Consider the following 21,108-nt stretch of genomic DNA (forward strand, 5'->3'; position numbering starts at 1 on the left):
GGTACATACATAGTTTTAGTCATATAAGGAAAAATGAAGAAAATAAATAATACGAATATACATTTGGAACAGAAGACTTATGTACAGATTTGTGCATTATGTGCTGTACATATACAACCATACAAATAGAATATGTATATTTATTTACATAATATCTATTGATTGCCTCTTTTTAATCTAAGGTACTGAGAGAAAAAAAAACAGGAGTAAGTGGTATACTAGCTGTTTAAGCTGGAGATGGCATTGGGAAAAATATGTTTTTATAAGTACATGTTCTAGAGCACTTTTTTAAATGATGAAATAAGCACTGTAGTCATTAAATACATCTTACATTTGTTTAAGACTGGGGTCTCCAAACTGGGCCGGTGTCCTGCAGAGCTTAGCTCTAACCCTATTTAAACACACCTGAACCAGCTAATTAAGATAATTACTAGGCATACTACTACCAACCAGGTGTGCTGAAGCAAGTTGGAGTTAACTCTGCAGGATACCAGCCCTCCGGGATTGAGTTTGGAAACCCGTTTTAGATAATTAGACAAGAATTAAGGGTACCTTATGAGGAACTTTATACACAAAATGCTTACCAAGTAAGCTACCTTTGGTTTCACACAGCCTGTCTCATCCAAGACATCCGTGAAGTCACCTTTTCCATTCACCTCTGCAGGGGAAGGAGTTTGTGAGCGCCCTCCAATGGTAAATTATGTGCAGGGGTCATAGTGTGCAGAAAAAAAGCCAACATGTGCAAATGTATGCTCCGCTTTTAACATTGTAATGCATACTTCTTTCTCGTTGCAGGTCTTCATTTGATACAGTGTTTGTTCTGGATCTTATATAAACAATGGATTAAAAAACAAACAAACATATGTTTGCTGCAGGTTTCAAATTAGCCTACCATTACAAAACAACAACAAAAATAATAATTCTTTCTACCGCTGCTTTCTTTACAATGATTTCCCTGGTCTCTATGGAAATTAGCAGCTTGGATATTCTGCAAAATATCTACTTTTTTGTTTCATGCCAGGTTTAACATGACCTCAAGTAAATAACTGTATTTCCATTTTTATGTGATTTGTCACTTTAAAGGCGATTTCGCAGTCAAGTTTAATTTGCATGAGTGCTAACATAATCCCAAAATAATGAGGTTTACATAAGCTCTTCTCCCCAGTGACATGAGCCAGGGAAAGCTAATTTATTCATATCAAGCTTATGGCTTTATGTTTCTGTTACATCACATTCACACTTGTTCTTATTTTACAAATATGTATACATTTTGAGTCTATGTATTTTATTAGGATTTTTACTGCTGTGAGATCGAGTGACCCTTATCTAAATGTCCTTCACACTGCATTCATCGCTGTGTCTGCATTCCTCCTTAGAGAACAGCGCTCTCTGTTGGTCTTCAAGCCTCATGCACCATCCCCTCGCATCCCCCACCAAACTCACACGTGCATGTGCACGCTCCTATCCACAACACGGAAAAAAGGACAGGGAAACAAGGTGGGATATGCAATCTACCTTGTGGTGGACACACACACACACACACTCTAGCACAAGCAAAGAAGGTGACGACAGACTGCTGTGCTATTTTTGGAGCAAGTCAATCTACCCGTGACTTCAGCATTTTAATATGGCAGAAATTAAGAATACTTAATACACCAACATTTATTTAAAAAATGCTGAGAAAGAATTGTATTTCAGTATTTCTAATGCATCAGTGTGGGGAAAAAAGACAGAGGGAGACAGAGAACAGCATAGAACAGACAGAGTGTCAAATGTCACTGAGATTAATTGGAACTGCCATTGCAGCAATTTAAGGCTTGACCTTGAAGTCAGGAGATGATGGGTTGGTCCCGTTACCAAAGCAACAATAAGCAAAAAGAGAGGATTTAATTTTACCCATTTAACCTTTCATGGAAAAAAGATAACAGAGCACAACAGTGACAATAACTTCATATAGTACCAGGCTTAGTAATTACAATTTAAAGTACTTGATAACCCTGCATACACATTACCTGAGGGATTTTATTATGACCAATCACTCCTCCAAAGGCTAAACTGACTTCAATTAAATCAATTAATTCAATTAAACGTTGGTCAGACATCAGTTTTCCTACAATTATATATTTGCCATTTATTTTCTTCTTACGTAGGCCTATTACAAAATTAGTTCAGTAAAATGGTTTAAAAATGTATATTATCAAATATTAAGATTTTTTTTTTTTTTTACTATAAGTCACACTTATTTTCATAGTTTGGCTGGTCCTGCGACTTCTAGTCAGGTGCAACTTATTTATCAAAATTAATTTGACATGAATCGAGAGAAATGAACCAAGATAAATGAACCAATAGAAAACATTATCGTCTCCAGCCGCGAGAGGGCGCTCTATGCTGCTCAGTGCTCCTGTAGTCTACACTGAAGACATAGAGCGCCCTCTCGCGGCTGGAGACAGTAATGTTTTCTCTCAGTTCTTGGTTCTAAATATATGCGACTTATAGTCCAGTGCGACTTATATATGTTTTTTCCTCATCATGACGTATTTTTGGACTGATGTGACTTATAATCAGGTGAGACTTATAGTCCGAAAAATACGGTTCTTATATTTCATTAGACCAACAGGATCGCACGGGTCTAGAGATGCGATGCCCCACATTTGGCGTGTATGCCCCATAATACTAATCTTGTTGATCGTTATAATAGCATACGTTTTCTGTTAAGATGGGAATCAAAACTCACCTGTCGAGTGAAACACAAGAGAGGTCGGCATGTATTTCTAGTCGAAGTTTGTCGTGAAGCTTTCTCCATCTACAAAATGCAACACCGATATTGATCCTCACTCTTTCTCTCCTCCTGTCCCAAACTCTTCTTGGGTCGTTTGGTCGTCCCGTACGCTTACGTTTACGAAAGCTGTCCTTGTCGACAGAACCAGCGGCAGATGGTAAACAGTAATTATGTTCCATAAATAAGTAACACAGTCCACCATAAAACGTGCAAGAAGTAAATAAGGAACTGCTTGAAGCAAGCTAGTGGTTTGCTGGACGCTAGACACTACTTCCGCATTTGTCCACGACACTGTTGTCATGTGGTTTCTACATCAGTAAAGGCTGTAACAAAGTGTAACTAATGTCATTGACAGGCGACTGCACTGCCCGTGTCACTGTTTAGAATGGGAATTTTCTCATGATTTACAAGTAGTTGAAAACATTAGAGATATTGCTAGTAATCAGCTTGACAAAATATATAACACCAGACTAGTGGTTTTTGGATATTTTACTGCAAACATCTTACAAATTGTACCTATAAATGTCATAAAAGTTAAAGACAAACAAGGGTTAATATCTTACAGTAATTTTAAAATGACCTAGTTTCAAGAAATCTATATTTTACAGAAGAACAAGATAAAGACCATGTTTAAGAATAGACTTTATAGATTTTTAAAAATAAAATACACTCCAAGTCTTGTGTATGAATACATAAAAAAAAGAAACCTTTACAACTGCATTTACAATTTAAAAAAAATACATTTGTCTCTCTTAATGTTTATTATTTACTCTTACAACTGCCAACTATTTCAGTACAGAGGAGTCATTCATGTCAGGTGAACAAGTGTGAAGTCCAAACTATATACTGTACACTCTTTTCTCATATAATGTGTCCTTTATTCTTTTTATCCAGTATTCAGCTAAGATAAATAACTATAAATAAATAGCTTATCATCATAACTCATATGAACACTTGAGATAATCTTAAATCAGCAGGCCTATAGCACATTGAACCACATTGTCATTATACTCAATGGCATTCAACAGTATTTTGTAAAATCACATAGTATGTGTAACAATTTTAATATTGCAGCAATCTACTATCACTTTACATTATAAAGCAAAAAGCGATAAAAATGATCTATCTTCTCTGTGTAAATGATTGGGATGCTTTTACCAGCTGTTCAGACTCTCAATCAACAGCACCCTTTCATTGCAGAGAATCCATTAGTTAGCAAATTATGTAATGCATTTTTTTTTTATTGTTATCAGAAGAAAGTTGATGGGAGTGGATAATAAGATTAATAACAAATGCTGTAGAAGTCATTTTCATCGCAAATTCATTTTAAACTAATGTAGTCAACTTATATTAATAAATTAAACTCTCTTGTAAAGTACAGTATCTTATAAAATGACTCCTACAGCTGTACTTATTTGTTGATAGGCATGCAGCAAGCACAATAACCCAGAATTCCTTTTCTATGCTGTTCACATCTGACAAGAGTGTGGGCAGCAGAGGTGAAGTATGACGTTTAAGTAAAGAGAAAGAAAGATGATTCAACACCCTGCATGCTTAACTTAGAGTCAGTGTGTAGGATACGCTGAAAACGGGTTTAAAGGGGATTAACGGGTCTTATTTAGCACAAGGGAACAAAGTGGTGCATGTGTTTGTCATACACCCTTGATTCCTGATTTAGCTGTGAAGAGGATCTGGAAGTGTACGCTGCTTAATGACCCTTTTAAGTTTTTATTGGAACCCAGTGTGTAGGATGATGCAGTTCTGGAGAAAAGTGCACTCTGGACGCAAAATACAAAGAAGTGAGACTACAAGGCAGACTTTTGTCCTTTGAATCCATGCGTACATTGACCGATATAATGTGTAAGAATGTACTAAAGCTAAACATGTTAAAACATGTTTGTTCTGTCCATATAAAGGGCAAAGTCTGTCTATTCCTGTGTGTGACTTGGTGATGATCTTTACCAACTGCATGTTTTCATCTCATCTCGGTATACAAATGCAAAAAATACAATATTGGTTTAGCATACAGTGCAACAGGATGTTAGTTTTATCAAATGACCATTCGTTTTCATGTTGGATTTTAAAGGGGTCAAAACAAGAGGAATCAAATTATGCCTCAACCTTTTTTAAAAAAAAGTTAATTTGTATAACTCAAAGCATATTAAAGGGATAGTTCACTCAAAAATCAAAATTATGTCATTAATAACTCGCCCTCATGTCGTCCCAAACCCATGAGACCTCCATTTATCTTCAGAGCACAGTTTAAGATATTTTAGATTTAGTCCGAGAGCTCTCAGTCCCTCCATTGAAACTGTGTGTACAATTTTCGATGCTTCAAAAATTCTAACTGATCCGCTGATGTCACATGGACTACTTTGATGATGTTTTTCTTAGCTTTCTGGACATGGACAGTATACCGTACACACAGTTTCAGTGGGGGACGGTAAGCTCTCGGACGGAATCTAAAATATCTGTGTTCCGAAGATAAATGAGGTCTCATGGGTTTGGAACGATATGAGGGCGAGTTATTAATGACATAATTTAGATTTTTGGGTGAACTATAAGTTATTTTTTATGTTTTACGATATCCATAACATAAATAGCATTTCCGTTTGTTCTTAGAGGTTTGTGTGGCACATTTTGATTTAAAGTTAATTTCACATGCAAATAATTTTCTTAAAAGCACAATAACAAAATATATCCAGTTAATTTTTTTCAATAGTTGTTTCAATAGTTTTGGCAAAAAATTATAATAAAAAGTAGGCACACCCCGAGTAAATTTTTATTATTGCTACTGTTATAATATGACCCCCTTTAAAACTAAGAAATCTACAGAAATAACAATGGATCAGAATAAGAACACATTACAATATACAATCAAGGACATATGAATTACAATCATAATGTATCACAATTTAATGATAAATTGAAAGGATTATGAAGTTAAAAAACAAATCCCTATTTTATACAGACAGATCATATTTGTTTGATCTATACAACATGACTGATGTGTGCAAGATTCATTGATTTGACCGTAACAAAGCAAAACTTTATCAGCACTGCACTTCAAGTAAAAGCATCCCAAAATAAGTAGCACTTCAAGACTGTGCCACTTCCACTCCTTTCTGCTTGAGCTGTTGGTTGTACCTACACACACAAATACAAAGTGCGACACTCCTTTTAAATGCATAATTGTTTAGCCAAAGCACTGCAGGTGCTGAAGGAACATGATAGGTTGCTGAAAATATATGCATCATTGTAAACTCAACAGAACAAAATGCTCATTTCTCTTTAACTGTTTTGCTAAACTCTCCATTACCTCCAATTCACATTCCACTGGACTTAATAGACGTGAATATACTGTATAAGAGCCACTTATCCTTTCCCATAAAACTTATGTAACATGAGTTACAGGGCACCTTCACAACCTCCACCAACTGCATTTATGCTCTGGGCTCATTTGTGGAAGCGATAACTGATCTCTTATCTTTTTATGAAACTAAATATGTTTCAAATACTCACTGATCTTATACAATGATTTACTTTAAATAACTATGCCAGGCATAAGCAACTCTGGAACTCAAAGTCCACTGTCATGCAGAGTTTAGCTCCCCTTCTATTCAAACACATCTGAAATATCAAACCAAAGTCTTCAGGATTGAAATTAAAATTACAGGCAGGTGTGTTTGATTAGGGATGGAGTGAAAAGCAACAGGACAGTGGACCTCAAGGGCCAGAGTTCTCATCTCTGGACAATGCTGTAATAACTTAGGTTTTTGTAATATGTGTAATATGGGAATGCAGAATTTTAAAATGTAGGGAATCAGTGATCAATTTAATTATTAATGCAACTTGCAGTTGCAAAATGTATAATTCATAACATGGACTCAACAAATAAACAATGACTGAACTGAAACACACACTTTTAATACGCAATGTCTCCCAGCAAAAGTAAATGTTGGTAGTAAATATACTGTAGGCCTAAGGCAAGTTTTTTTTTTCTTTTTTGTAGTGTGAAAACGACACATAACAAAAAGTTATTTGAAGGTTAACAAAAAAAAAACTATCTAATTTAAAATCTAATTTAAAAGACTGAAGCTTTAAAGCTTTTGATGTTGCTGCCCCAAATGAGATCATTCTTGATTATCTGCCAGTTAAATACTCCTGATTCCAAAATAAATAATCTAGTTTATATTTTAATGTAGCCCTGTACAAAATTTCTATAAATTAGAGTTTAAAAGATCATTAACAGTGTAATTCACACACACATAAAGAAACAAAAGAAAAGTTTATAAATGGAGTTCATAAATAGTTAAAATTGGGTAAAAGGTGTGCTGGTTAAAAGTATAAATATAATATTTAGAGTTTAATAAATAAGACTATTTACAGATAAAGTTAAATTCATTATAGAAAGTTTTTTTATGTTTCATTTGAGAGAAAAAGTAGAGAAGAAGAAACTGTGTTTATCTGTGTAACCTAATCTGTTACCTGTCACCTGTCAATCATTTAATTCCCGTTTTGCTTTTGGTTGTGTTAGTACTTGAGCCAATTAGAGTAACATCATTGTGTAAGGGGCGGGACTAGTGGGACAGGTTTGTGTGAGGAGTAGTGAGCACGTATGGAAAACGGAGAACAGACGCTATAATGAGAGCGCTAATGAAGGAGGCATCGTGGTGTGGGAAGCATTAATGTTTTTATGAAGGTCAACTACTCGTGGTCCTTACAACAAAAAACTTTGGTGTGACCTGCAAGAGGTGAATATGATTGTGTATGCCTGTATTTTTGTGCTATATCGAACTGTTATAGTTAAGAGACTGGATGTATAATGTAATTAGTGACATGCTAATTAGCGGTAGCATTCTGTGCTCATGTTTTAGTAATAGTTTTAGCATTGTGATATCGCTAAAGCAAAGCTAACGCTAATTCAATAAGAAATAGTGTTTGATAATGTGGCTAAATACAGATAATATGCTCTAAGGAGACGGACGTTGGTGAGCGAGAGACTGGTTTTCCAACCGAAGGCCCTGCTGTTTCTGCTTTGCTGTTTCTGTGTGCCCTGCCGTGATCATCTGTGCTGTGCTTCTTCCTTTGCCATTACCATCGCTATTGCCATTACCATCGCTGTACTAACTTAACCTGGATTCGTGAGTACTAACATTCACCTGCACGTGCTTTTTTGTTTATGCTCAGTTTCTGAGTGAAGCGGCCATTCCAGTTTTTAGGCCTCACCGCACACAAAGTGTCATCGAACAGGCCTGCAACGGGGTTGGACATTTTTTCAGAGGGAATGAATGATTGTTTAATTTCCATATAACCACAGAAAGGTTTTTTCCTTTTGGGAAAGTGAAGTTTTCTTTGTTTTAGTTTTTTATTTCATATCTTTTCATGCTTATGTGATTTGTTTTATTTTATTCTAAGATACATTTATCTTTTATTTAATGTTGTAAATAAATACTTGTTAATATTTTTGTAATCAAAATACAGTTGTGGTGGTCTTTATAAGAATTACAAATATACACTTATTAAGTAACATATAAAACAAGTTGTATTTTCCTACAACGAGCCCAGGCCCAGTCTCATTGTATTAACCACTCTAGCTTTATTTTCTAACTACATGAGACCTGGGTTACATAAAATGGAGGCACCGCTGGGATTTATTTAACATAAACAGGAATTTATAAAAATAGAGTACAAGCCATTAGACCCCACAACTTTAGAGCAGTAGTATAGAGCATTTGTATAAAAATAACGTGCTAACAGTAACTAAAAGCAATTTAAGTAAAGTACAGCATGGCAAGCCAAACAAGTAGTTCATCACAACGTGAGCTAATTAACTGGTGCAAAGGAGAATCATTAGATTTAAAGCATGCCCTCCTTTTACATGGAGTGCCAGAAGGTGTTTCAAGAGAAGAGATTGAAGAAACAGCAGGGACTATCAAAGCATTGGGAAAAGTTAGAGTGAGAGGCAAAATGTTTCACCCTCAACAACAATCAGTAATGGTGTTATGTGAGTGTCGTGAAGAGATTGACCCTTCCAAAATCCCACCTGAGATAATGCCTATAAGTGAAGGAAGTGGTTGGAAAACTGTCTATTACACAGAGCCTCAGCTTGATAACTTTGAAGAAAAGCTACTTTCCTTTTTGCAGAGCGAAGGGAGAACCTTAGATGACTTGCCAGGTTTATGTTCACTCACCAAAGAGGGTAACAGTAACCCTGAAGACATCATCCGTGCGGTCGGTGATGTTATGACCAGAACAAATCAACAACATGACAGTCACCCATACAGACGTCTGCGGACATTCTCCGGGGTCAGTCCCACCCCAACTGGAGAAGAGACCTTAGATAACTGGCTGGAACAAGCAACACTCTTAGTAGAGGAAGGTGAGTGCTCCGACAAAGAAAAACGGCGTTGGATACTGGAGAGTCTTAAAGGGCCCGCCTTTGAAATCATTCAAGCTGTGCGCCTGACTCAACCTGATGCTAGCCCAAGTGAGTACATAAAGGCTATAGAGAGCATTTTTGGTACAGTAGAGTCCGCAGAAGAACTATACTTGTCGTTTAGAGCCCTCCACCAACAGTCTGGTGAGCGTTTGTCTGAGTTCCTACGAAGAGTAGAAAAATCTCTTGTCAAAGTAATACAGGGAGGTGGTTTACCTGTTAGCGCTGCCAATAGCGCTCGTTTAGAGCAGCTTCTTAGAGGGTCTACCTCTGAACTCATGTTGCTTCAGTTGAAAATTAGGGAGCGGAGTAGTAATCCCCCTACATTCTTGAACCTGTTAAGAGAAGTGATGGAAGAGGAGGTTCGCCAATTAGCCAAACAAAGCCATTTGTCACACATACGTCCTCAGCGTGTACGCACTGTCCAAGCTGAAAAGGAGAAAGAACCTGAATCAATCTCTAGGAGTGAACTGCAAGCTCAGATTCGAGAATTGAGAGTGCAGCTAGAGCAGAGAAACAACCTACAACCTCAGCCAATCTCTGATGAATCTTTTACAGGTCTGAAAAAGAACCAAAAACAGAAAAATGAGTCACAGAGTGAATTGCAATCGCTAAGGAAACAAGTGAAAGCCTTAGAAAATAAAATGAGTGTAATGGCAGTGAAATACACATCAGACCCCCCACGAGAACACACACCTCAGCCTCACCGATACAAAGCAGCTCCAGTTTACAAGCCCGCTCATTCCAAAGTTTTTCCTCCCCGACAAGACAAGGATGAGTTTTTCTGTTATCGGTGTGGGGAAAATGGACACATAGCCACCAGATGTACTGCCCCTGAGAATCTCCAGAAAGTTATTAGAAAGCTTATACGCTTAGTGCGAGTTTCCCCTTTACCAAACAAAGAGAACCCAAATCCTGCAGCTGAAGAGCAGCATGTAGCTAGAACCAATAAGGTTGAAGTCTCAGAACCTAACACTGACTTACCTGAAGGTCTCGTAGGTCCATCATTTATACACACCATCAAAGTTAATGATGTGGTCTGCAATGCTCTTATCGACAGTGGGTCTAACGTGACTATTATTTTTGAAAGCTGGTATAACAAACACTTACCTGATGTCCCGATAAAACCCCTCTCTGGTCTTGGACTCTGGGGCCTTTCAGACACTGAGTTTCCTTACAAAGGATATGTTGTGGTTGAGATGGAGTTCACTGAAGAGATCACTGGTGTATCGGGACGAGTAGAAGTGCTTGCTTTAATCTGCCCTGAGCCAAGAAATCAGCAACAAACCCCAGTATTGGTTGGGACCAACACATCTCTGTTTCGCCGCTTATGGGAGCTGGTGAAGACAAAAGGTGACGAGAACATTGTGCATTCAATGAGGATTCAGTCTGTTTACGCACCTGTCAAAGCACAAGAGCAGTTTGCAAAAGATGAAGTCTTGGGACAGATAAAGTGGAAAGGACCTGGTTTACTCTCAATTGCTCCAGGTGTAAAGTACTATGCAACATGCAAAGTGGAAAGACAGAGTGCCCCATCCAAAGACCTTGTACTGATTGATGCACCCACTGAACAGTTGCTCCCTGCCGGTCTACTGGTACAGCCTGGTGTGCTCTCAGACGCCAACATAGATAATAACAGTTTCACTGTCCTCATTCAGAATGAGTCCAAAAGGGCAACTTCCATCCCAGTTGGGACCATCGTTGCTGAGATGTATGCTGTTGACACAGTTACCCCAGTTCAGCTTTCCAACCTCCCAGCTGAAACTCTAGACCCAAGTCTTTTCAATTTCGGGGACTCTCCAATTCCTGAAGAGTGGAAAAGGCGGTTTTAGCAGAAGTTGGCTGAGAGGCGGAATGTTTTCTCACTGCATGAGTGGTATGTTGGTCGCGCCAAGGGTGTTGAACACCACATACGCCTGCATGACCCCAGACCTTTCAGGGAGAGGTCAAGGAGAATAGCCCCTGCCGACATAGACGATGTGCGGCGACACATACAACAACTACTGGCCACTGGCATTATCACTGAGTCCCGTAGCCCATACGCCTCACCAATTGTGGTAGTCCGCAAAAAGAATGGGAAGATAAGAATCTGTATTGATTACAGAACACTGAACAACCGCACCACACCAGATCAGTACACAATGCCACGCATTGACGATGCCTTGGATTCTCTATCAGGCAGCCAATGGTTTTCAGTTCTGGATTTGCGCAGTGGTTACTACCAGATAGAGATGGCTCTGGAGGACAAAGAAAAGACAGCGTTCATTTGCCCTCTCGGTTTCTATCAATTTGAGCGCATGCCACAAGGAATCACAGGAGCGCCAGCAACATTTCAGCGCTTAATGGAAAAGGCTGTAGGCGATATGCATCTTCTGGAAGCTCTCGTATACTTAGATGATATCATCATTTTCAGCAAGACGCTTGAGGAGCACGAGCAACGTCTTCTCAAGGTGTTGGACAGACTAGAGGAGGTCGGATTGAAGGTTTCTATTGACAAATGCCAATTCTGTCAGCCCGAGGTCAAGTATGTGGGTCATATTGTTTCTGCTAATGGAATAGCTACGGATCCAGACAAAGTGGAGGTAGTAAAGCATTGGAAAGAGCCTACTCACTTGAAACCGCTGAAGTCCTTCCTCGGATTTTGCAGTTATTATCGGAGGTTCATTGCAAACTATTCTGCCATTGTCCGTCCCCTCTCCGAGCTCACTAAAGGTTACGCCCCCACTTGGCAAGACCCCAAGACTAAAAAAAGTGTTGACTCAAGCAAAGTCTATTTCAAGCCGTCAGAGCCGTTCGGAGAGCGGTGGACTAAAACTTGCCAGGACGCTTTCGACCGTATTCGTGACTGTTTGATCAATGCCCCAGTGCTAGCTTTTGCTGACCCCACAAAACCGTACATCTTACATGTGGACGCCAGTATGAATGGTTTAGGCGCTGTTCTGAACCAGGAATATCCTGAGGGCCTCAAGCCAGTAGCTTTTGCCAGTCGTAAGCTTAAAGATTCAGAACACAACTATCCAGTCCATCAATTGGAATTTCTGGCATTAAAATGGGCTGTCGTGGACAAGTTTCACGATTACTTGTATGGAGCAAAGTTCATAGTAAGAACTGACAATAACCCATTAACATATGTATTGACCTCTGCCAAACTCAGTGCCGTCGGACATCGTTGGCTCGCCGCCCTCGCCACCTACGATTTCACCATCCAGTATCGACCTGGGAGGCACAATGTTGATGCTGACTTGTTGTCCAGACAGTACTCTTCAGAGGAGACAGAAGAGTGGACTAGTGTTCCACCTAGTGGCATCAAAGCCCTCTGCAAAAGAGCCTGTGTCAGTGAAGAGGCTGATGTGCCAGACAGATTAGTTGATCAATTGGGAGCTCCTGCCACCGCAGTACCTGAAGCTTATGTGTTTCCAGTGAACCTTAGCATGAATACACTTGACCAATTGAGCTCAAAAGACATTCAAGCATCACAAGATATGGACCCAACAATTGGACCATTAAAGAAAGCTCTGGAGAAGAATAAATGCTTGACACGCTCAGAGAATGACTCACCGGAAACTGTGCTGCTCCTTCGTGAAAGCCGCAAGTTGGAGTTAAGAGATGGAATACTCTACAGAGTAAAAGAAAAGATATGCGGGAAACAGATCAAACAACTTGTCTTGCCCACAAGATACCGCCCAATGGTGTTAAGGTCTCTACATGATGAGTGTGGACACTTGGGAGTCGAACGCACCACTGAACTGATCAAGGACAGATTTTATTGGCCGCGAATGACAGCTGAGGTCGAGCAGTACATTCGAACCTGTGGTAGATGTATCTCCAGAAAGACACTCCCTCAACATGCCTCGCCCTTAAACCAAATAACGAGTAATGGCCCCTTGGATTTAGTTTGTATCGATTTTCTGCAAATAGAGCCTGACTCTAAAGGTGTTGCTAATGTGTTGGTAGTGACAGACCATTATACACATTACGCACAAGCATTTGTTACAAAAAATCAAAAGGCTATCACAGTTGCCAGGGTATTGTGGGACAAGTATTTTGTGCACTATGGCCTACCTGCAAGGATACACTCGGATCAGGGCCGAGATTTTGAAAGTCGCCTGATAAAAGAACTCTTGTCCATGCTTGGGATTCGGAAGTCAAGAACATCTCCCTACCACCCTCAAGGGGATGCCCAACCAGAACGATTCAATCGAACACTTTTAGCCATGCTTGGTACCCTGGATGCCGTACAAAAACAACATTGGAGTCAACATATAACTTACCTGGTACATGCATACAATTGCACAAAAAATGATTCCACGGGATACTCCCCTTATCATCTCATGTTCGGAAGGGAAGCAAGGTTACCCATTGACATCTGTTTTGGAATCTCACCAAATGGTGAAAGTGAAACCTCCTACCAACAGTACGTGGCCAGGATGAGGAAAGAGTTGCAAAAAGCTTATCAGTTGGCATCTGATGCTGCTACAAAGAATCACCTGAAAAATAAAGCCCGATATGACCAACGTGTGAGAGACCTACCTTTGGAGAAAGGAGACCGAGTTCTCATACAGAATGTGGGTCTAAAAGGCAAACATAAACTCCAAGATCGATGGAAATCAATACCATATGTTGTTGTGGAGAAGTTGCCTAACCTGCCTGTTTATAAGGTTAAACCAGAGCATGGTTCAGGTGTGCTGAAAACTCTCCATCGAGATCATCTGTTACCCATCGGTTACATGGTCAGGATGTTTAACCCAGCAGATGATGCAAGCTCTGTTCGGAGACCTGTAACAAGAACTCAACGTGCTCAGAAACGTCAACCAACCAAGTCTGAAGAAAGTGACACAGAGTCATCAGGTTCAGAGTTTGAAACCGTCCACAAATCTCCAGATTTTGATATGGATGAGGTCCGGAGACGGCTAAAGATAAATCACTCTGTGGGGAATGATGAGAGTGACAACTCTGAGGAGGATGGAAAAGCTGTGGAGGAAAGCTGTGAAGTTACAGAAACTCAACAACTTACAGAGACAGAGAATGAGGAACCGCTTGAAGTTGATGCACCTCCTATGCCATACTCTGATGTCCAAGAGACAAATTCTGAATCTGTTGAAGAAGATTCTCAAGATTCAGAAGAGGGAGCAAAGTCACCTCCCTTACAAAGAAACAAACATAATATAGCTGCTGAAAGAGCAAAAAGTGAAAGGTCTTCTACAGTCCGGACATCCTTGAGAAAACCAAAGCCACCTATAAGATTTACTTATGAGGAACCTGGTCATCCATCTTTTGAACCAGTTACCATCATGCACCATGGCATGGTCATCCAACTCAAAATGAACCCTCCAGACCAAGACAATAAACCAAGGAAAAAGTCCAAAACATCCCAAAGGTATATGGAGGAGGATAAAAGGAAGAGGGACAAAAGGTGTGATGAGGACATCTACACATTCAGAAGAGGGAGGGTGTAGCCCTGTACAAAATTTCTATAAATTAGAGTTTAAAAGATCATTAACAGTGTAATTCACACACACATAAAGAAACAAAAGAAAAGTTTATAAATGGAGTTCATAAATAGTTAAAATTGGGTAAAAGGTGTGCTGGTTAAAAGTATAAATATAATATTTAGAGTTTAATAAATAAGACTATTTACAGATAAAGTTAAATTCATTATAGAAAGTTTTTTTATGTTTCATTTGAGAGAAAAAGTAGAGAAGAAGAAACTGTGTTTATCTGTGTAACCTAATCTGTTACCTGTCACCTGTCAATCATTTAATTCCCGTTTTGCTTTTGGTTGTGTTAGTACTTGAGCCAATTAGAGTAACATCATTGTGTAAGGGGCGGGACTAGTGGGACAGGTTTGTGTGAGGAGTAGTGAGCACGTATGGAAAACGGAGAACAGACGCTATAATGAGAGCGCTAATGAAGGAGGCATCGTGGTGTGGGAAGCATTAATGTTTTTATGAAGGTCAACTACTCGTGGTCCTTACAACAAAAAACTTTGGTGTGACCTGCAAGAGGTGAATATGATTGTGTATGCCTGTATTTTTGTGCTATATCGAACTGTTATAGTTAAGAGACTGGATGTATAATGTAATTAGTGACATGCTAATTAGCGGTAGCATTCTGTGCTCATGTTTTAGTAATAGTTTTAGCATTGTGATATCGCTAAAGCAAAGCTAACGCTAATTCAATAAGAAATAGTGTTTGATAATGTGGCTAAATACAGATAATATGCTCTAAGGAGACGGACGTTGGTGAGCGAGAGACTGGTTTTCCAACCGAAGGCCCTGCTGTTTCTGCTTTGCTGTTTCTGTGTGCCCTGCCGTGATCATCTGTGCTGTGCTTCTTCCTTTGCCATTACCATCGCTATTGCCATTACCATCGCTGTACTAACTTAACCTGGATTCGTGAGTACTAACATTCACCTGCACGTGCTTTTTTGTTTATGCTCAGTTTCTGAGTGAAGCGGCCATTCCAGTTTTTAGGCCTCACCGCACACAAAGTGTCATCGAACAGGCCTGCAACGGGGTTGGACATTTTTTCAGAGGGAATGAATGATTGTTTAATTTCCATATAACCACAGAAAGGTTTTTTCCTTTTGGGAAAGTGAAGTTTTCTTTGTTTTAGTTTTTTATTTCATATCTTTTCATGCTTATGTGATTTGTTTTATTTTATTCTAAGATACATTTATCTTTTATTTAATGTTGTAAATAAATACTTGTTAATATTTTTGTAATCAAAATACAGTTGTGGTGGTCTTTATAAGAATTACAAATATACACTTATTAAGTAACATATAAAACAAGTTGTATTTTCCTACAACGAGCCCAGGCCCAGTCTCATTGTATTAACCACTCTAGCTTTATTTTCTAACTACATGAGACCTGGGTTACATTAAGAGTTTATGTATTTAAGAATATATCATCTGCTTTAATAACTTAATCACAGTTTTAGTTAATATCTTGTTGAACTCTAAACCATTGAACTCAAACCATTGCAACGTAATCCTACACCACTAAACTTGCCACCTGTGTATCGACTGATGGTAGTAAACAAAACTGACCGTAGAACAGTTATGACTAACCTCCATATTCTTATAAGCTGGATGCTTCCACACATGCCCAGAAAGAAGTTAACAGCAAACAGAGCCCAGTTTTTGGGGATGATCACCAAGCAGTACCTTGACCAAATTATTCCTAGAAAGAAACAAGAGAAAGTCGCAATTAAAGCTGCAGTAGGAAGCTTTTGTAAAAATATATTTTGTACATATTAGTTAAACCTGTCATTATGTCCTGACAGTAGAATATGAGACAGATAATCTATGAAAAAGTAACCCAGTACCTTTGTGATTCTTCATAGACATAAACAGAGAGAAGTAGTTCCGGCTACGATGTTCTTCCGCAAGACGCAAGCAGTTCTGTTTTTTATTAACCGCTAGAGCGTCAAAAGTTACCTACCACAGCTTTAACCAATACTGTGTTGAAATAAAATCCTCATTGCAGAATCAACTATTTTTGTGAATAAAGTGGGTTAACCTTAGTCTAAGTAAACTGACCCTTTGCAAATACCCACCCCACTTAGTTACTCTTGCTATGTCCAACAAGCCATGCCCCTCTCACGCCACACATCATGTTCTCACACAGTGAAAAACACATTGTGGACCAAAGAGGACACTGACAACACTCCGACAGACAAGACAGAGCTGGATAATGTCTGGTTTGTTTGTCGGACAAAATGGCAGATTCAGCATTATGATTTGTCAGATGGCCTGTCAATCAAACTCCCTGCGAATGGTCAAGTGAAACTTATATAGTCGAAAACTATCAAGACCATAGGTGAACTGCTAAATGTAGTATGCAACGGTTTTAACAGTTGTGCTGTGTGAAAGGATTACCAGTTTCAGAAATGCTCTTATTTTGAATCAAAAACACAGAGAGACAATGAATAATTTCATGAGTGTCAAATGGATCTACTGCTCAGATATTAAACTTCCTGGGTTCGTTTCAAATTCTATTTTCAGCCACACTAATCTCAGGTTACTATGAGACTTTAGATGAGATATTCTCAACTACAGGACACTGCAACAGCTACTTATGTAGATAAATCTTGACTAAACTACATCAGGCACCTTTATGCTGCTCCATCTTGAATAAGTACCTGTGGCTGTAATGACGCAGGACTGAGAGACACTGAGCTTTTCTGGTGGCCGGGTCATATCAGAGAATCCAGCCACTACTAAACCCTGCAGGAGGAAAAAAACAAGAGTGAGCTTGCTCAAAGGCCTTGATCAGCAGGTAAATCAATGATATGATTGCATTCACCACAGCATTACAACATTCCAAATTGCAAAATGCAATATGTACTGCCAGTTTGCATAAAGCTATGTTGGTTTTGCTTAAAGGGATAGTTCATCCAAATCATTGCCATCATTACTTTTCGATCCTGTATGAGCTTCTGTCTTCATCAGAACACAAAAGGAAAAGCTTAGCAGAATGTTTGAGCTGCACTCTTCCATATAATTAAAGTACATAAAAACCAGAGGCTGTCAAGCTAAAAAAAAAAAAAAGGCACTATAAAAGAAGTCCATGTGAATTCCACTACATATTCCAAATCACCTGAATAAATATGATTATTTTGTGAAATTTAAGTTATACTTAACATTAATGCTATTTCAATCTCCTTTTATGCTCCACAGAAGAAATAATGTGTGGTTAAATGCATGGGGGTGAGTAAATGATGAGAAATTTCATACTAGAACTAGTAATTTTCATAGCATTCTCTATAATCAAGTAAAACACAAACATCTCAAGGCCGAGACGTTCTATACAGTCAAGTCTCAGAACTGCTACCATGTCAAATCAGAAAACAGTGAAATGTGATGATGAGTGCTGTATTTTAATATTTACCCATTTAAACTGTAAGAAATCAAACAAGACCTCACCCATTTAAAAACTGGTGCCCAGAAGAAAACCGTCTTTGGTCCTGGAAAAAAATAATAAATAAAATACTAATAAGCACTAATAAAAATACTAATAAGCTAATGGTGGTGTTTTTAATTTGAAGCTCCGAATTCCTAAAGAATATACTTTATAGAAGAAAAAGCTTGGAAACAGATATGATACACCTTCAAATGGCATGCTGTATATGATTAGAAGTCATCTTTAAATCGGAGCAAGAGGTGTTGGACTAAGCGAAGCAATGTCCAGCATGTTTACACTGTAAATATAAATTTGGCTTCAACTGCACATACTGTAGCACCAATGTTTCCATCAAGATCTTTGGAACAAACCAAAGTGGAATACCAGGTCTAGGTAGTGATGGAGGAGATATTTCAACACTATAGTGACACAGACAGCTGCACATAAGACTAAAGCATTTTCTAATTGTCCAAAAATAATCGCATAAAACATTTAAAATATATGAATGTTCTTGCAAGATCTGCAAACGTGGGTTTAGTGGATGTCTAAAATTCATAAGTATTTAATATGTGTGCATAGATTTTTTTAACCGTAGCATTTATATTGCTTTAAACTTAAACTGTGAAATAAATAATGCATTTAAATTCTATTGCATTTAATCGTGCCTCAAGCGACCAAATTATTTTTAGGCCAAAGTATAGCTGTGAGAAATACCGTGGAGATTATTTGGAAAGAGAATTCAAATGCAACACTATACAGTATGTATACCTAATTACATAAACGCTTCAAGAATAACATATTGCAATATTTGACAATGACCGTGTGCTAGAGGGAGCAGAGTCATTTCTTTACCAGCAGGATGATTGTAGAGAGGTCTTAATTTAGGCGGCAGCATTAACTCGATACTGTCCAAGGTTCGGTGATATGTCGCTCTCATACCACCGGAGTAAAAACGACATGATTGCAATCGTAAATAAAGTCTGCTGCTACTCATGTTCATTGACGGCAGTGACCAAAGCACGAGGTCGATGAGAGGTTATTTGGCGAGCACCTTCTCTCCACCCTCCGAGATGACCTATCACAATCTCATCATCATCATCATAACCAAAAACACACAGCGGTTAACAGCGAGCCTACAGAAACACAAACAAGGAGATAGACTGATCTTGAGAAATGAATGAATAAATGAGCAATTTCTTAACCTACATCTATTCTAAAATAGACTCGTTGGTTCTCTAGGGATAATGTGGTCATATGATCTATTAAAAGCTAACACTTGCCCTTTTGGAATATTAAAGTGCATGCTCTCATCATACTAACGGTTTCCGTCCAGCAGATGTCACTATCGGCCCAAACGACGCCTGCAGAAAATAACTAAACGGTTTGGTTTGTAGGTAACAAACAGGGTGAGGATAAAACATTTGGACAAACTGCTTTTCTTTGGTTCAAGCCTTTAAATAAACTATTAAGAAAATGGTATGAAATCCCCCCCCCCCTCTTAGTTAGCCATATTTAGAAATATTGGCCATACTTGATTGCTAATACAAATTTGACCCATTTGAATACGGGTTTAGGCTTTTATATATAAATGACTGAAACGCATTTTGACCAATAGCGTGCAGGCAGATTTTGTTTTTCTCCTTTTCCATTCCTCCAATCATATCCTGCTCACATGTGATTGGAAATGAGTTTTGTTCCCACTTTTGTTGCAGTGTGCAGATTTCTGTAAAATATTTTCTGTTTTTGCTTTTCAGAGAAAAGAGTGGTTTCAGTTTAATATGCTGTAGGCTCATTTATTGGTAATAAATAATTGATAATAAATAATACTGCTGATAATAAATCATCAAAAAATATTGGACTTGTTTTGGGCTTGTTTTTGAAGCTGCGGTTGCTTAGGCTATTTGTCTCGTGAGAGTTGGCAACCGTGTTCAAAGCATTTTGGGCAGTTCAGAAAGAAATGACTTAAGACAAGGCTATACATTGACACATTAATATTGAAACTGTGCATTAACTTAATATTGAAACTGTGATAATATTGAAAGTGAAACTACTATATACTTTGCCTACTATATTTCAAAAGCATAATGTAGCCTAATTGTAGGTTATTGCATTACCTCAAATATATAATGGAGGTGGATCACATCTTTACCTAGCTTAGTAAATAGAAACAGATCCCTGCCATTATAATTTTGTACTTTGCTCACTGAATTCAAATGGCAGCTCATGATATGAATAAATGATATGTTGTTTTGCATATTGCCTGGTATTAAGAACAACATTTCTCTAGTAACATCAAAAACAACTAGATCAATAACCAATAGGGTAAAAAAAAAAAAAAAAAAATACAATCCATGTTTGTGGACTGGTTGTGGTTGATGTTTTTGTTTGGGTGTAATACATTGGTATTTTCTGTTCTATTCCTTGAAAGAAGTTCCCCTTTAATATCAGTAAATAAACAGTAACTTATGTTTTTTTTTTAACACGTGTAATTTCTTTAACTTTGGGGGAAACAAAGCCACAGTTGAATGGTAATAATTTCCTGAATCTTGATTGTAACCATAGGCTATCTTAATTTTAACCCTTAAAATAAATAGAAATTAAGAGCAAGGAAGTACAAACTGCTATCTGAGAAATTTTACAAAGATTTAAAAGAACAATTAGAATTCTCAAAAAAAAAAAAAAAAAAAAAATCAGGGATACATTTTAAAATGTTTTTATATATAACATTTATTCTAAACTGATGTAAAAAAAGAAAGAAAGAAAGAAAGAAAGAAAGAAAGAAAGAAAGAAAACTTTCAAGTTTGAGATGGGAAGATTTGTAACCCTTTTCAATGTTCACATGACACACAACACACACATGACACACAAATACTGGGTTATAGATGTTTATCGTTTAAACATTCCCAGGTTTTCTGTGGGAATGTTTGTATAATTCTTCTGTATCCGTTTCATTGCAGTTAAATTAATCAGCAAATCAAATGAAC

At 38.1% G+C, this 21,108-nt stretch overlaps 2 protein-coding genes across 2 annotated transcripts; one reads left to right on the forward strand and one right to left on the reverse strand.

Annotated features, from left to right (window-relative positions):
- Positions 1-5,539: 5,539 nt before the first annotated feature.
- LOC127979473 (mitochondrial pyruvate carrier 2) lies at positions 5,540-19,392 on the reverse strand. Its single transcript, XM_052585006.1, has 5 exons — positions 18,977-19,392; positions 18,148-18,188; positions 17,364-17,448; positions 16,291-16,402; positions 5,540-5,926 (listed from the first exon to the last, which is right to left on the reverse strand). Exons 1-5 carry the CDS (start codon positions 19,122-19,124, stop codon positions 5,878-5,880), a joined length of 435 nt encoding a protein of 144 aa, XP_052440966.1. The 5' UTR covers positions 19,125-19,392; the 3' UTR covers positions 5,540-5,877.
- Positions 8,777-15,852, forward strand: LOC127942347 (uncharacterized). The gene is made up of 3 exons (XM_052538074.1): positions 8,777-10,945; positions 11,051-15,223; positions 15,448-15,852. Exons 1-2 carry the CDS (start codon positions 8,777-8,779, stop codon positions 14,672-14,674), a joined length of 5,793 nt encoding a protein of 1,930 aa, XP_052394034.1. The 3' UTR covers positions 14,675-15,223; positions 15,448-15,852.
- Positions 19,393-21,108: the final 1,716 nt, after the last annotated feature.

This window comes from Carassius gibelio, chromosome A1 (genome assembly GCF_023724105.1).
Source record: "Carassius gibelio isolate Cgi1373 ecotype wild population from Czech Republic chromosome A1, carGib1.2-hapl.c, whole genome shotgun sequence".
NCBI lineage: Eukaryota > Metazoa > Chordata > Actinopteri > Cypriniformes > Cyprinidae > Carassius > Carassius gibelio.

Excerpts from the sequence above, each read along its gene's own strand:
- LOC127942347 (XM_052538074.1), top strand. The coding sequence starts at position 8,777 with ATGGTGTTATGTGAGTGTCGTGAAGAGATTGACCCTTCCAAAATCCCA. Across the intron at positions 10,946-11,050 it reads AGATGTATGCTGTTGACACA|CAGAAGTTGGCTGAGAGGCG; the intron begins GTTACCCCAGTT and ends AGGCGGTTTTAG.
- LOC127979473 (XM_052585006.1), bottom strand. The coding sequence starts at position 19,124 with ATGAACATGAGTAGCAGCAGACTTTATTTACGATTGCAATCATGTCGT. Across the intron at positions 18,189-18,976 it reads TCTCTACAATCATCCTGCTG|GACCAAAGACGGTTTTCTTC; the intron begins GTAAAGAAATGA and ends ATTTTTTTCCAG. Across the intron at positions 17,449-18,147 it reads GGGCACCAGTTTTTAAATGG|GGTTTAGTAGTGGCTGGATT; the intron begins GTGAGGTCTTGT and ends TTCCTCCTGCAG.